This window comes from Rhincodon typus, chromosome 33, assembly GCF_021869965.1.
Source record: "Rhincodon typus isolate 14 chromosome 33, sRhiTyp1.1, whole genome shotgun sequence".
Lineage (NCBI taxonomy): Eukaryota > Metazoa > Chordata > Chondrichthyes > Orectolobiformes > Rhincodontidae > Rhincodon > Rhincodon typus.
In genome coordinates, this window is record NC_063364.1 from 32,290,798 (window position 1) to 32,306,008 (window position 15,211).

At 40.2% G+C, this 15,211-nt stretch overlaps 1 protein-coding gene across 1 annotated transcript in view; it reads left to right on the forward strand.

Moving 5' to 3' along the window:
• golm2 (golgi membrane protein 2) overlaps positions 1 to 14,271 on the forward strand; it is a 46,245-nt gene extending 31,974 nt beyond the window's left edge. Inside the window, exon 7 of the mRNA XM_048615865.1 lies at positions 13,916 to 14,271. Coding sequence (XP_048471822.1) covers positions 13,916 to 14,256 — 341 coding nt within the window. The 3' untranslated portion in view covers positions 14,257 to 14,271. The remainder of the gene's footprint in view (positions 1 to 13,915) is intronic.
• The last annotated feature ends 940 nt before the right edge of the window (positions 14,272 to 15,211 follow it).

The window sequence follows — 15,211 nt, forward strand, 5'->3', positions numbered from 1 at the left end:
GGACTCTGTGGTGACAAGATTCCACAGCTGTAAGTTAAAACAAGAAAACAAAAGAGCAAGATGGAGTTGTGGTCCAGTTAGTTGACACTGTTTTGAGAGCAAGAACTGCAGATGCTTGAGTCAGTCAACAGTGTGGAGCTGGAGGCACACAGCAGGTCAGACAGCATCAGAGGAACAGGAAAGTTGCCGTTTTTGGTCAGGACTGTTTATCAGAACTCGGGCTATGAGCTGGCGTAGGGCTGACTGTAGTGTGAGGAGATGCCAATGCATGGCTGTGAGCGTGGAGCTGAGGATCCACAGTGAAAACAGTTTCTGGAGGCTCTGGATATACTGTAGGTAATGGTTGTCACAGTTTGGCTCAAATTGGGGTGGCCTGAATGGTGGTTAGAATCCATGGGGTATGAGCTGGCTGTGTAGGCAGGTACTGAGAAAGGAGATGTAGCTGTTGTAACAAGTTTCTCAGTAAGTGATTGAAGAGCTTCATGGCGGAGAAGATCACCAGTGGGTTGTAATGGGAGAGAGGTCCACTGAGGTATTTCTGGAGAGAGGAGGACAACTTCAAGGTGGGCATCCTTGGAGGAGGCTTTGCGGTAGGGTTTTAAGTCACTCAGATAGCAAGTACTGCAGATTCTGGAGGAACACAGCAGGTCAGGCAGCATCAGAGGAACAGGAAAGTCGATGTTTTGGGTTAGGAGCCTTCATCAGAGCCAAAACCTAATTGGTGAAGACCAAGGCCATCAAGGAATATCTAAGACCGCCATCGAAGAAGGAAGTGCTATGATTTTTAGGATTGAATGGATTCTACAGGAAATTTGTACCAAACTTTAGTAGCGTAGTGGCACCGTTGATGTGATTTTTTTTTTTTTTTAAAACAATCACCAAAATTTCAGCGGACGGAACAATGTCAGGAGGCATTTGAGAATTGAAAAGCAGTGTTAACTACCACACCAATCTTAGCCACACCAGATTGTTTGAAACTCTTCAAACTCACCATTGATGTAGGGGTTGGAGCTGTGTTGTTACGGGTAGATGATTGTGGAATTGAAAGGCCAATCAGTTATTTTTCAAAGAGTCCAATATCCACCAGAAGAAAAAATTCAACCATTGAAAAAGAGTTAGAGTTTGGTAATGGCCTTAAAATGTTCTAATGTTTATGTTGCAAACAATGCATCAGAGGCAGTTATGTATACCAGTCACAACCCTTGACATTTCTGGAAAGATTTAAGGACAAGAATACCAGATTATTTCATTGGAGCCTCATATTACAAGCAATTAATTTACAGATTGTATACGTTGCAGGTTGTGAAAATATTATCATAGATGCTTTATGTGCGTCTAAAAGAGAAATGCTTATATAAGATAGAAACAGTGTTTTATACATAAATAGAACTGGTATAAAATGTTAACTCTAATGAGCTGTGGATCTAGTAATATAATGGTTTTAAGATTTTTTTAAAAAAATGAAGCCATCTTTTCGTAATGGTTCACTTTTTTTCTTAATCGGGGAGGTATTGTGATGTTGGTTAGAGTACTTTTGGATTGGGAGGCAGGAAGGTAGAATTTGGTGTTTGTAAAATGTTAGTGGGGAAAGAATTGCAAGGTCCCTTTTTAAGTGTTTTTTCTGATTTTAGATTTGAAATGGGTGCCTATGAACAGCTGCTTTGAAGTTTGCAAGTAAACACAACACCTGCATTGTATTGAAAGGCTGTACGGTTAGCAGGCCAAGCAGCAGTTTTCACCAAGACAGCAGGCTTTTGAATTTAGCCAAGCAATTTGAAGCAGGTACTTCGGTACCAAAAACCAATTAAATTTAAGTCTAATGGTTTTGACAATATAGGACCAATCATATTGTAAAAAAAATTTGTCACCAAGGGTTTAAAAAGGGGGCAGTTAGGCAAAGCCTCAGCGCTAGCTGCCATCGACAAAGGCTTATGACCCTCGGCTCTCGTGAGAATCGCTGCCTGTCACAGCCGCCTCTGTCTTGGAGAAAGCACCATCTAAATGACGATGGTACCAATGGCACAACTAGTTAATATTCCTAACAGAAGAGTTGACGGTGAAAGCATGTAACCTGGCTGTAATTTCAAGAAACTACTTTTATTTTAAAAAAAAAAAAAAAAATTCAGGACTTGTATTTATTGAACAGTGTACCATTAGAATCTCTCTTTATTCAGTATGCTTAGTAGTTAGAAGGGATTTATTTGGCTTGTTAATAGTTTAGTTAACTTGATCACTGTTGGATAAATATTGTTACTTGGTTTTAAAGTGAGTGTCAGGGATTTATTTTATTGAACTACTAGATGCTGAAAGGCACGTTTCCCCACTTTTCACACTCCTTTTACAGATCTGGGGGGAGGTGCTCCTCTGAGTGTTTTTGGTTTTGGTTCTCCAAGTTGGGGGGAGCAGAAACATCATCCTCCACTTTACAACAATCAGCAATGGCCTGTTTGAAATTTGCAGGCAAGAGAGTCTGAATGGTACATTTTTCAGGTCATTTTGTTACCTAGGTGCTTAGTGAAAAGGTGTTTAGTGAAGCGTTTCTGGCTATTTACCTAAATGGTAAATCCGCTTGGGAAGTTTCAAGTTAGAACTTGAATTTATATACATTTCAGCTGTGACCTTCCTTCTTCTTTACCTAGAAAGAAGGTCACAAAGATCAGTTTGCAGTGCCCTAAAACTCAGCAACAGATTTCACTCAATGTGCAATAAAATGTCAGTTTAATCATGATTAAACAGGAATGTTGTACATGAGTTGATCTAGCATTGTCTTCTGAACATGCGGGGTTAAAAGCTTTTAGCAATTATTGGACCTGGACTTACAACTGGTTTTTTTTAGAATGTGAATTCTATCCTTATTTGTTTTGTTGTAAATTTCTGTTGACATATTTATAATGGATGTTGTCTGTGTAAACTTGTCAAACAGTGATTGCACCTTCTGGGTCTGCAACTGCTGCACTTGTAGGAAGGTGTAACGTTGTAACGTAGAAACATAGGTGCAGCAGTAGGCCGTTTGGCCCCTCGAGCCTGCACCACCATCCAATATGATCATGGCTGATCATGCAATCTCAGTATCCCATTCCCACCCTCTCTCCCCATATCCCTTGATTCCTTTAGCCGCAAAGGCCACGTCCAGCTCCCTGTTGAATATATCTAATGAACTCGCCCCAATAGCTTCCTGTCCACAAGTTGACAACTGAGTGAAGAAATTCTTCCTCCTCTCAGTCCTGAATGGCTTACGTCTTATTCTTAGTCTGTGATCCCTTATTCTGCATATCCCCCAATGTTGGGAACATTCTTCCTGCATCTAGCCTGTCCAGTCGCATCAGGATTTTATTTCTTTCTATGAGATCCCTCATCGTTCTTCTAAATTCCAGCGAATACAAACCCAGTCAATACAGTCTTTCCTCATGTGCCAGTCCTGCCATACTGGGAATCAGTCTGGTGAATCTTCGCTGGACTCACTCAATAGCAAGAATGTCCTTCCTCAGAATAGGAGACCCACACTGCAAACTGTACTTGGTGTGGCCGCACCAGGGCCCTGTATAACTGCAGCAAGACATCCTTACTCCAACATTCATTTGCTATGAAGGACAGCATGCCATTAGCTTTCCTCGCTGCCTGCTGCACCTACATGCCAACCTTCAGTGAATGACACCCAGGTCTCATTGCACCTAAGCAGGAAATTGCATTTGCCAAGTATCTGCCCACTTGGCCATTTCTTCAAAATTACCCTACAGCCTCTTAGCATGCTCCTTACAGCCACACTACCACCCAGCTTAGAGGCATCTGCAAGTTTGGAGATATTGCATTCAATTCCTTCGTCGAAATTGTTAATGTATATTGTGAACAGCTGAGGTCCCAGTACTGAACCCTGCGACACCCCACTTGTTACTGCCTACCACTCTGAAATGGACCCACTCTGCTTCCTGTCTGCTAACCAGTTTTCTATCCTAGTCAATACATTACCTCCGATTATCATGAGCTTTAACCTCCTTACTAATCTCTTGTGTGGAACCTTGTCAAATGCCTTTAGAAAGCCCAGATACGCAACGTTTACTGATTCAATATTGTCTACTCTATTGGTCGTATCCTCCCAAAGTTCCAGAAGGTTTGTCAGGCATGATTTCCATTTAGTGAATCCATGCTGACTAGCACCAGTTCTGTCCCTGCTTTCCAAATGCTCAGTTGTTACATCCTTAATGATGGACTCCAGCATTTTCCCCATCACCAATGTCAAGCTGACTGGCCTATAAGTCACCATTTTCTCTCTCCCTCTTTTTTTTTTTTTTTAGAAAAGAGAGTGGAGTTACATTAGCTACCCTCCAGTCCATTAAAACTGAGTCTACAGAATGGTAATCACTTTTCAGGCAATGCATCTGCTATTTCTAGGGCCACTTCTTCCTTAAGTACTCTGGGATGCAGAGCATCTGGCCCTGGGTACTTGTACTTGTTGGGTTTTAATCCCACCAATTTCCCCAATACAATTTCCTGACTAATAAGGATTTCCTTTAGTTCCTCCGTCATGCATGACCCTCTGATCCCTAGCATTTCTTTGAAGATTATTTGTGTCCTTCCTGGTGAAGACAAATCCAAAGTACTTGTTCAACTGGTCTACCAATTCTTTGTCCATTATGAATTTACCTGATTCTAACTGCAAGGGACCTACACTTGTCTTCACTAGTCATTTTCTCTTCATATATCTATAGAAGCTTTTGCAGTCAGTTTTTGTTTCCTGTCAGCTTGCTTTCATATTCTACTTTCCCTTTCTGAAATAAGCCCTTTGTCCTCCTCTGAATTTTAAATTTCTCCCAGTCCTCGGGTTTGCTGCTTTTTCTGGCCAATTTATATGCCTCCTCTTCGGTTTTAACACTGTTCATGATTAACCTTGTTAGACTTGGTTGAGCCACCTTCGCTGTTTTGCTGTTTTGCTGTTATGCGAGGTAGGGATGTACAATTGAAGTTCATCCATGTGTTCTTTAAATGTCTGCCATTGCCTATCCACTGTCAACCCCTTAAGAATCCTTGGCTAGTTTATCCTAGCCAAAGCATGCATGCATCATACCATCAAAGTTTCCTTTCTTTTAGCTCAGGATCCTTGTTTCAGATGTAAATGTATCACTCTCCATCTTAATGAAGAATTCTACCATATTATGGTCACTCTTGCCAAAAGGATCTTGAACCATAATGTTGCTAATTAATCCTCTCTTGTTACGCAACATCCAGTCTAAGATGGCTTACTGTCTAGTTGGTGTTTCAGTGTATTGGTCAAGGAAACCATCCCTCATTTGAGGAAATCCTCCGTCGCACTGCTACCAGTTTGGTTTGTCCAATCAATATGTAGATTGAAGTCACCCATAATAACTGCTGTACTCTTATTGCATACATCTCTAATTTCCTGTTCGATACAGTCCCCAAGATCACAACTACTGTTTGGTCTGTACACAACTCCTTTTAACTTCTCTTTTTCCTTTGGTGTTGCACAGCTCCACCCATACAGATTCTACATCATCCAGGCTAATGTTCTGCCTTACTATTGTGTTAATCTTCTAGTTAACCAGCAACGCTACCCCATTTCCCTTCCCTTTCCTTTCTGTCTGTGTTTCCTGAAAATTGAGTAATCCTGGACGTTCAGTTCCCATCCTTGTTCACCCTGGAGCCAGGTCTCTGTGATCCCAATTACATCATATCCATTAATAACTGTTTGCATAGTTAAGTCATCCATCTTATGACAAATGCTCCTTGCATTGAGACACAGCCTTCAGATTCTTCTTTTGTTTTTTGACATTGATTGTGAAATGTGGCCCTTTTTTGATTTCTGTTTTTGGATTCTCTACCTTCTACTTCCACACTTCCCCATACTGTCTATTGTTTCTGTCCCCACTTTACTTTCCTACGACTTCCTGCATTCGTTCCCATCCCCCTGCCATATTAGTTTAAATCCCCCCTGTCCCCCTGTAATTACATAGGTAAAAACAGCATGGACATGAGAATTATTTGGGAAATTAACCAGCATGGTTGATCCATATTGTTGCATATTGGAAGTCCCAGACAAAGTATAGATATCAGATGAAGCCAGTTTAGAGACCAGGAAATGAGGGGTGGCAGCTGTAATTCCCATTTATTTTAAAGTTGTTAAAATTCTGTCATTTTTATAGCTTCACTGTAAATTCCTATATGCATAACAATGGAATCTGCCTACATTAACTAATTACATATTCACACTTCCACCAATACTACACTCCATAAATAAAAATTTTTCATAATCAACGTGGATAAACTTCAAATTTAAAGTAGCAAAGAAAGATATACAGACCCAAGAATTTTAATACGGCAACATTATTTCAACCGGCACCTTATGAACTGACATTTTCAATAAACTGGCAGAAATTGTGTGGGGAACACTGGACATTTGCTGTACTATTGCAATCTCCATGATATCAGTAGTCAGTTGAAGGTGCGAGTGAGAAGGCTCCCTGCCAATAATTGTAAGGCAAAGTTGCATTATTTAAGAGATTTATGCTGTAAATAAAATATAAAAGTGATGTGTGTACCCTCTGCATTATGTTTCTATTACTTAGTGTGTGTTTTTACATTATGCAGTCTTTTTGATCAACTCCTGGTCCCGTGGGTGCTGGTTGATAAGTTTGCTGTAATGTAAATGGATCTGATTAAACAGCTCTCTATTAAACTTGGCATTGAATGCATTCACAGAATATCTGATCTACGAATTAATTTTCAGCAGCCTGGAAGAAAAATCAAACTTTAAAGTTTATAGTTATAGAAATCTTGAAAATGAGGAAAAAAGCTGTGCAAGACAGAGGTGTGCGGTATTGATAGTTAACTATTGTGTTCTATGCCATTATGATCCCGGCTGATGGCAATGCTGGACAAATCAGATCCTAGAATGCAACCTGGCTTGATATATCATGGCTTTAATTTTTGCAGTTAGTTCACATTGTGGTTAGACACTGAAGCATTCACAAGAGGCTGTAGATGTTTTAACAACAAAACAACTTATCATACACAAAACTGAAAACAAAAAAACTAAGGAAAAATATTTAGTGATTGTTCAAAGTTTAAAGCAGGGCATTTAAATTCATGGTACTCGGGCAGAGTTAACAAGGTTTTGTGAAAGATAGAACGCATTTGACCAATGTGTGTGATTCTTTGAGATGGTAATGTGCTATAGAAGAGAGGATCCAATGGATGAACTGTACTTGGATTTGGAGAAGACATTTGATAAAGTGCCACATCAAAGACTATTGCAGAAAACCAAAACTTACGGTGTATGTAGTAACACATTGACGCAGAAGATTAACTGGATAACAGGCAAAGAATAGATATGAACAGATCTTTTTCAGATAGGCAAAATATAATAGATGGTGTGGAACTCATTGCTGGGTCCTCAACTGTTTAGAGTTTAAATAACTTGCGTGGAGGGGTGAATAAGAGTTTTTTTGGGGTGCAGTGGTAGTATCCTCACTTCTATGCTAGGAGGCCCAGGTTTAAGTCCTTTCTGCCTGTAATGTGTAATAACATCTGATCAAGTTGATTAGAAATTTTCTTTTAGTTGGAGAGGCAGAAGATATAGTTACCAGATTTATTAATGACAAATGGTTGGGAAAGAAAGTTGCGAAGAAGGTACAAAGATGCTGCAAAAAAAATAGGTTGTGTGAGAGAGGATCTGGCAAATGGAGGAGGAAATTGTGATCTTATCAATTTTGGCAGGAATAATAAAAAAAAATTGCAAAATAGCTAAAAGGTATGAGGTTGTAGAACTTTTTTGACAGACATCTGGATGTCCCAGTGCATAAACCACAATTTTAATATGCCAATACAGCAAGTGATTGGGAAAGGTCATACAATGTTTTCATTTATTGCGAGTAGAGTTCAATGCAAATGTGATAGTGGAGATTATGTTTGAGATATCCAGGGCACTGGTGTGACCACATCTGGAATACTCTGCATAGAGTACTCTGCGATAGCTCATTTTATTTAAGGAACGATGTGAATACATTTGAAGTAGTGTAGAGAACATTTACCGGACTAATACCTGGAATTAATGGGTTGACATGTAAGCAAAAGTCAAATTGGCTGAGCTGGTATCCATTGAAGTTTGAGTGTCTGATTGGTCTGAGGGATCTTGACAGGGTGGATGTGGAGAGGGTGTTGTGGGAAAATCTAGAACTAAGGATCACTGTTTAAAAATCAGGGCTCACTCATTTTGTAACAAGGTGAAACCTTTTGAGGGTTTAGTGCTTGGAGCTCTTCCTGCAGACGTGGTGGGAAGCGGAAATCTTGGATATTTTTAAGGAGTTGGTAGGTAGGCCCTTGTTTAACAAAGGGGTGAAGGGTTATCAGAGTAGATGGTAATGCAGATTTGAAGTTAGTCTGATTTGCCTTGATTTTTTAGAATGATTGAGCAGGCATGATAGACTGGCCTACTCCTTGTTTGTAAGACAGTTAGAAAGATCTTTAACACACATATCAAAACACAATTTCAACCTGTTTCCCTGAGAGAGATCACTCTAGTTCTGTTATTTAAATCTAGAACAGAACATAGAACAGTACAGCCCACGATGTTGTGCCGAACTTTTACCCTAAACCTAAGGTCTATCTAACCTCCCCTGCTACCTTATACTATCATCCATATGCCTATCTAATAGCCATTTAAATGCCCCTAACGAGGCCGACTCCACTACCCTCTCCGGCAATGCATTCCACGCCCTGACCACTCTGAGTAAAGAACCTACGTCTGACGTCTCCCCGATATCTACCTCCTTTCACTTTAAAACTATGTCCCCTTGTAAAAGCTACCTCCACCCTAGGAAAAAGTCTCTGGCCGTCCACTCTATCTATACCTCTGATCATTTTGTACACCTTTATCAAGTCACCTCTCATCCTTCGTCGTTCTAAAGAGAAAGGCCCTAGCTGTCTCAACCTTTCCTCGTAAGACCTTCCCTCCATTCCAGGCAACATCCTGGTAAATCTCCTCTGCACCTTTTCTAACGCTTCCACATCTTTCCTGTAATGAGGTGACCAGAACTGGACACAATACTCCAGATGTAGCTGAATCAGGCTTTTGTATAGCTGGAGCGTAACTTCACGGCTCTTGAACTCGATCCCTCTATTAATGAAAGCTAACACCATACGCTGCCTTAACAGCTCTATCCACCTGGGTGGCAGCTCTCAGGGAACTGTGAACATGAACCCCAAGATTCCTCTGCTCCTCCACACTGCCAAAAATCTTTCCGTTAACCCTGTATTCTGCTTTCGAGTTTCTCCTTCCAAAATGAATCACCTCACACTTTTCAGGGTTAAACTCCATCCGCCACTTCTCAGCCTAGCTCTGCATTCTATCAATGTCCCTTTGTAACCTAGAACAGCCCTCCGCACTGTCCACAACGTGACCCACCTTCGCATTGTCCGCGAACTTGCTAATCCACCCTTCCACTCCTTCATCCAAATCATTTACAAAAATCAGAAATAGAAGAGGACCCAGAACAGATCCTTGTAGTACACCACTCGTAACTGAGCACCATGTTGAATATTTTCCGTCCACTACCACCCTTTGTCTTGTAAGGGTCAGCCAATTCTGAATCCAATCTGCCACATTTCCCCCTATCCCATGCCTCCTTACCTTCTGCATGAGCCTACCATGGGGAACCTTATCAAACGCCTTACTTAAATCCATGTATACCACATCCACTGCCTCCACCTTCATCCACGTGTTTGGTCACCTCTTCAAAGAATTCAATAAGGTTTGTGAGGCATGATCTACCCCTCACAAATCCATGCTGACTATCACGAATCAAACTGTGCCTTTCCAAGTGATCATCAATCCTGTCTCTCAGAGCCCTTTCCAATAATTTTGCTCACTAATCTGAACTGACTTTCTTCAGAGTTTTGTTCTTGAACTGTAGAGACCAATTTTATCATCTTATTCTTGAATCTGCTTGTATGAACCTCTTAATTCTGATCCCCTAAACCTCCTTCAGTGCCAGCGACTTGAAGATTTCTATCCAGACTTTCCTGCTTAGCTGCACAGACTAAAACCATTGCTGAGGTGACTGTTAGCCCCTGAACTAACCTGATTCTCCTGCTTAAAGGAGGACTGTTCTCTTCTGGATTCTTCTTGACTAAAATATTGAACTTTTCTATTCTGAAACCACATCTAAACTAACTACCTTAATGTGTTTACTCTGCCTGTCAAACCCAACAGTGCAAACATCTTATCCATGAATTCTGCAGGGGTGTGTTTTCTTGAAACTACATTTACCTCCCTGCTCAAATGATGCTTAGCCTGTCTTTTTTCTTAAAAAAAAAAAAATCACAATTGACACATCTATCTACCTCTTAAGTCCAAAATCAAAATTATATTTTACACCTTTTATTGGCCTGCCTTTTAAAAGCTATTTACATAAGTGATTTGGACGTGAACATAGGAGGTATGGTTAATAAGTTTGCAGATGACACCAAAATTGGTGGTGTTGTGGACAGTGAAGAAGGTTATCAGAGTACAACAGGACCTTGATCAGGTGGACCAGTGGGCTGAGGAATGGCAGATGAAGTTTAATTTAGATAAGTGTGAGGTGTTGCATTTTGGTAAGGCAAACCAGGGCAGCACAATTAATGGTAGGGTCCTGGGGAGTGTTGAGGGAAAAAAGAGACCTAGGGGTGCAGGTGCATAGTTTCTTGAAGGTGGAGCTACAGGTAGACAGGGTGATGAAGGTGTTTGGCCCACTTGCCTTTATTGGTCAGCAGTGAGTATGAGTTGGGAGGTCATGTTACAGCCGTACAGGACTTTGGTGAAGCCACTTGTAGAATACTGTGTTCAGTTCTGATCTCTCTTCTGCTATGGGAAAGATGTTATTGTAGTTGAAAGTTCAGAAAAGATTTACAAGGTTGTTGCTGGGTTTCGAGTGTTTGAGCTGTAGGGAGAGACTGAATAGGCTCAAGCTTTTCTCCCTGGAGTGTTGGAAGCTGAGGGGTGACCTGATAGGCTTTTAAAATCACAAGTGGCATGGATAGGGTGAATAGCCAAGGTCTTCACCCTGTGGTGGGGGTGTTCAAAACTAGAGGGCATAGGTTTAGAGTGAGGGGGGAAGAGATGTTAAAAAGGACCTAAGGGGCAACCTCTTCACACAGAGGGTGGTGTGTGTATGGAATGAGCTGCCAGAGGAAGTGGTGAAGGCTGGTACAGTCACCTGTACAACACTTGAAAGCCATCTGGATGGGTACATGAATAGGAAAGGTTTAGAGGGATAGGGGCCAAATGCTGGCAAATGGGATTAGATTAATTTAGGATACTGTAATTGGTTGTTGCAGACAAGTTGGACTGAAGGGTCAGTTTCCGTGCTGTATAACTCTGACTCTTTTCTCATCAATCATGAAATCACTTTTTCATTTCTAGCACGATATAGCCGTGATTTTAATGAGTTGCATTCCCTGTGATGATGGCAAGCCTGGGATCAGCTGAGTGGATAAGATCATTCTTAAATGTAATCATTATTAAGGGTGCATTTAATGCAATTAAATGAATATACAAAATTGCCAGGAGAAAACATGACATTCAAATAAACAAACATTGCTCTTGTGAGCTGACACTGTTAGTGGTGAAGTGGACTTCTAACTGAAATTGTCACCATTTAGTGACTGCACAGCATGTGCATAGCTTTAAATGGTGTGTACATATTTATAAATATATTATATTCTTCTCTGCAACTTGCCTTTTTTTTTCACTTTACATCAGCTTTTCTATTATAGATTCTGATGCTCATATTTGTAATGGCAATCATCCAAATAAGCCAGTAATGCAATTTGGCCACTGGTTTCCCACAATCTCTTGCTGTCTTTCTGTTTCGTTCTCAAAATCTTGTCAAAATTTTTGAATTTTGCCTAGAACTTGATCTGCTTTGTTTGATTTGAGCAAATTTGTGAACTTTAACTTTTAAAATTCATTATGCATGTGGGTGTCACGACATTTTATTGTCTGTCTTGATTTAGCTCTGTCAGTACCATCCCTTGTGGTATTGTAAGGGATAAAGGTGAATTCGCCATACTCTTACCAGACCTTAGGCCTGCCCTCCCATTAGATCGATGGACGATAAGCAGTCATTTTAACCTGAGGGTCACCACGCCTTAGGCAGGGGGAAAAGTTGAGATGGAGAGTCCTTCATGGTAACCCAACTGGTACAAGAATTGAGCCTGTGCTGTCAACATCACTTTGTCACAAACCAGCTGTCCGGCCAACTGAGCTAACCAACCTCCAACTTCCAGTAGTTTCTGTACATCTTCAAAATTGCTCCAGGAAAGTCAAGCGAGCAAACTTCAAAGGTTAATTTAATCTCTTCTGAGTTTAAATATCTTGAGAATGACCTTTTAAAGATTATGTGCAAGAAAGGGACTTCTGATTGAGTGTCATCTTCTATTGACTTGACTATTTAAAAATGTGTAATCATAAAGTAAGCGAGGTTGGGCAAGAAATGAGGGGAAAGGAGACAGTGAGTATTTGTGTTCTGTTGCCTGTATGTCAAAATCTAGCTTTTTTTTAAAAGAACTATCTTAAGAGCTTGCCTGTTGTTTAGCCACATCAAAAAGGTCTATTTGTAATCAACCTGTTTGTGTAATGAGGCACCCCTATGGCCATCTCATCTTGAGGTGGAACATCAACTCAAAACATCTGGTCCAGAGGCAGGGATACTACCACTGTACAGCAAGGCCCCCTTTAAAATTATATTTTAATCAACCAGTTTGGATGTAATGTGCTTAGATCAATATTGACACCATTCATGCAGAGATTCTAATCTCAAACACAAGATATGAGGATGGTAAAGAGATGCAATTACAGAGAAAGGTAACTTGTACTTCCTTTTCTTATTTAATTTGTTTAAATTGTTCTTTGAAAGTTGATGAGAGGGAAAAACAGAAGATAACAGTAAATCTCGGCACTTGACTTGTACAGTGCCATGTGGAATTGGTTGACAAATGTATAGGCATACATATGTGAATACTATTATGAATATAAAGTGCTAGATACAACACATTTGTTTGCAATAAACAGTGGATTCTGAGCAGATTTTATTAACACTGTATACCTCCAGATTTCGTGATCAGCCATTAAGTAAGCAGATAAAATTTTTTTTTGAGCTTAAGTCAGATATTTAGTAACAACAGACACACTGTCAAGAGTAGAGTTTTCACTTAAAAAAATCAAATGTTTTAGGTTTGGCATGAATTATTTCCCTTCTCCATTTCCTCATCTTGACAAACTATCAAAAGTCTAAGTATTTGAGCCATGATTCTAGCAAGCCACTTGTTGTCATGCCTTACTTTAACAATGTCAACTACAATTCTAACTCTTATTCAGTTTTGGGTTGTGAGATGTGGTGGAGGAAGGTGTGTGTAGATAGTACTGGTGTTGTAGTTCCCTCGTCGTGCCTAGGACTGAAGATGACTGCTAGCTGCTGGTACAGTTGCTGTGCATACAGTTTCACTCCACTCTACTCGGTGACACTTTTAACTTCAAATAATGCTCAACTACAATAAGCTGCTATACTATAATCAGCTAACACTTACGCTTGAGTAGGCTGACAGTGACAACATGCCAGCGTATTAAAACATTATTAATTCAAAGGGGAAAACCTTTTAAGGAGTTGCAAGAAATGTTGTTTTGCATTTTATTGTAGTTTTTAATTCAACCAAAGGCTTTTGGTTTTTCACATGCTGTAGCCCTAATGAGCAAAGCTGATGGAGTAGGATTGGAATTTCAAAAGGAAAGGTTTGATAGTCCAGCTTCTGTTGGCATCTATTGAGGGGGAAAAAATTCTTTTGTTCTTCATTTTCAATGTGGATTTCTGTCTCTTTTTCTTTCCCCTCCCCTCTTTTTCTCTCGCTTCTGACTTGGATCCTTCAGGCCAGTTCTTTGATGAAAATGAATCCCCAGCTGATCCGCAGCATGACTCTAAAGTGGCGGATTATAATGGGGATGATGGTAATGTGGGTGAGTACGAGGCAGACAAGCAGGCCGAATTGGCTTACAATGAGGAAGAGGATGGTGATGGTGGGGAAGAAGACGTCCAAGGTGAGCTTGGGCCTTATTTCCTTGAAATTGAGAGCTGTGCTAAATCTGTGTGTTATCTGCTGAATACCTGCTTTATGGCTCCAAAGGACAAGTTTATATTTGGTCAGACTGGTATCTTTTTCCAGTCTGCTTTGTTTACATTCTTAAACCATATGCATATTTTATCACACTAGTTCTAAATATCCAAAATCTCAAACATCTGCAAGCACAGAACAACTTGCTGTCAGTTGAGCGGTTCGGTCCTGTAGATAATGTCATTTTTCATAGGCTACTTTTCTTTACAACCCTCTGTGCCTTGTCTGTCTCCCACCTTCTTGCTCCTTTTTGATTTTCTGATAATTCTAGGTTGTTGGCTTAATTTTTTTTCTTGTACTTTAAAAGGCTCTTTCTTCTTTTCCTTCTAAAATGAGGTTTGGGCAGTTTTGACCCATTTTCCAATGAGTGAAAGAATCGTAGAGTCTAAGCTGACAGTTATACTGGAGAGGCAGTAAATGTACTTAAATACCTGATTTTATAGTTTCTTCACTTGAGGAATAAGGTAGCTTCAAAAATTTTGCTGAATGGCCAACTCTTCTTAATCTGTATGTTTGTATGCTGTGAATGTGACATACATAAAATAGAAGCACACCTTTTTGTGTGCAGTGGCCTTACTTGGAAGAGCAGTTATTTTTCATCTTGTGATGCAGCAAGTGCACCTAATGTTGGCAAATCCAATGTGTTTTTACCATGGCAGGGCACAAATAACTTCCTCCTAAAAGGAGAGTATGCAGTGATGCGGAAATTAAGACGGTAAAGCCAGCAAAATGGTACAAAACTGTTCAGTGATGTTCTTGTGACTGAAGTTAAGCCATTAAGTTTTCTCCCCAGCCATGAGCCACAATGTAAATTTTCAGTTCCAGTTAGGCTGTTGTTTGGTGAACATTGGAGGAATAAGGAGCAAGGTTAGATCAAGAACTTCCTTGCAGATGGACTGAAAGTCAAGAGTTGCTCATGCCTCCTTTCGTATGTCTTGTGTATACAGAAGAGGAAATTGCCTGCCTGGCGCCTCTACTGGGATTTGTATATGTTATCTAAAGATACATTAAAGAGATAGGATTATCAGCCATGATACTAACTGAATGGTGAAGC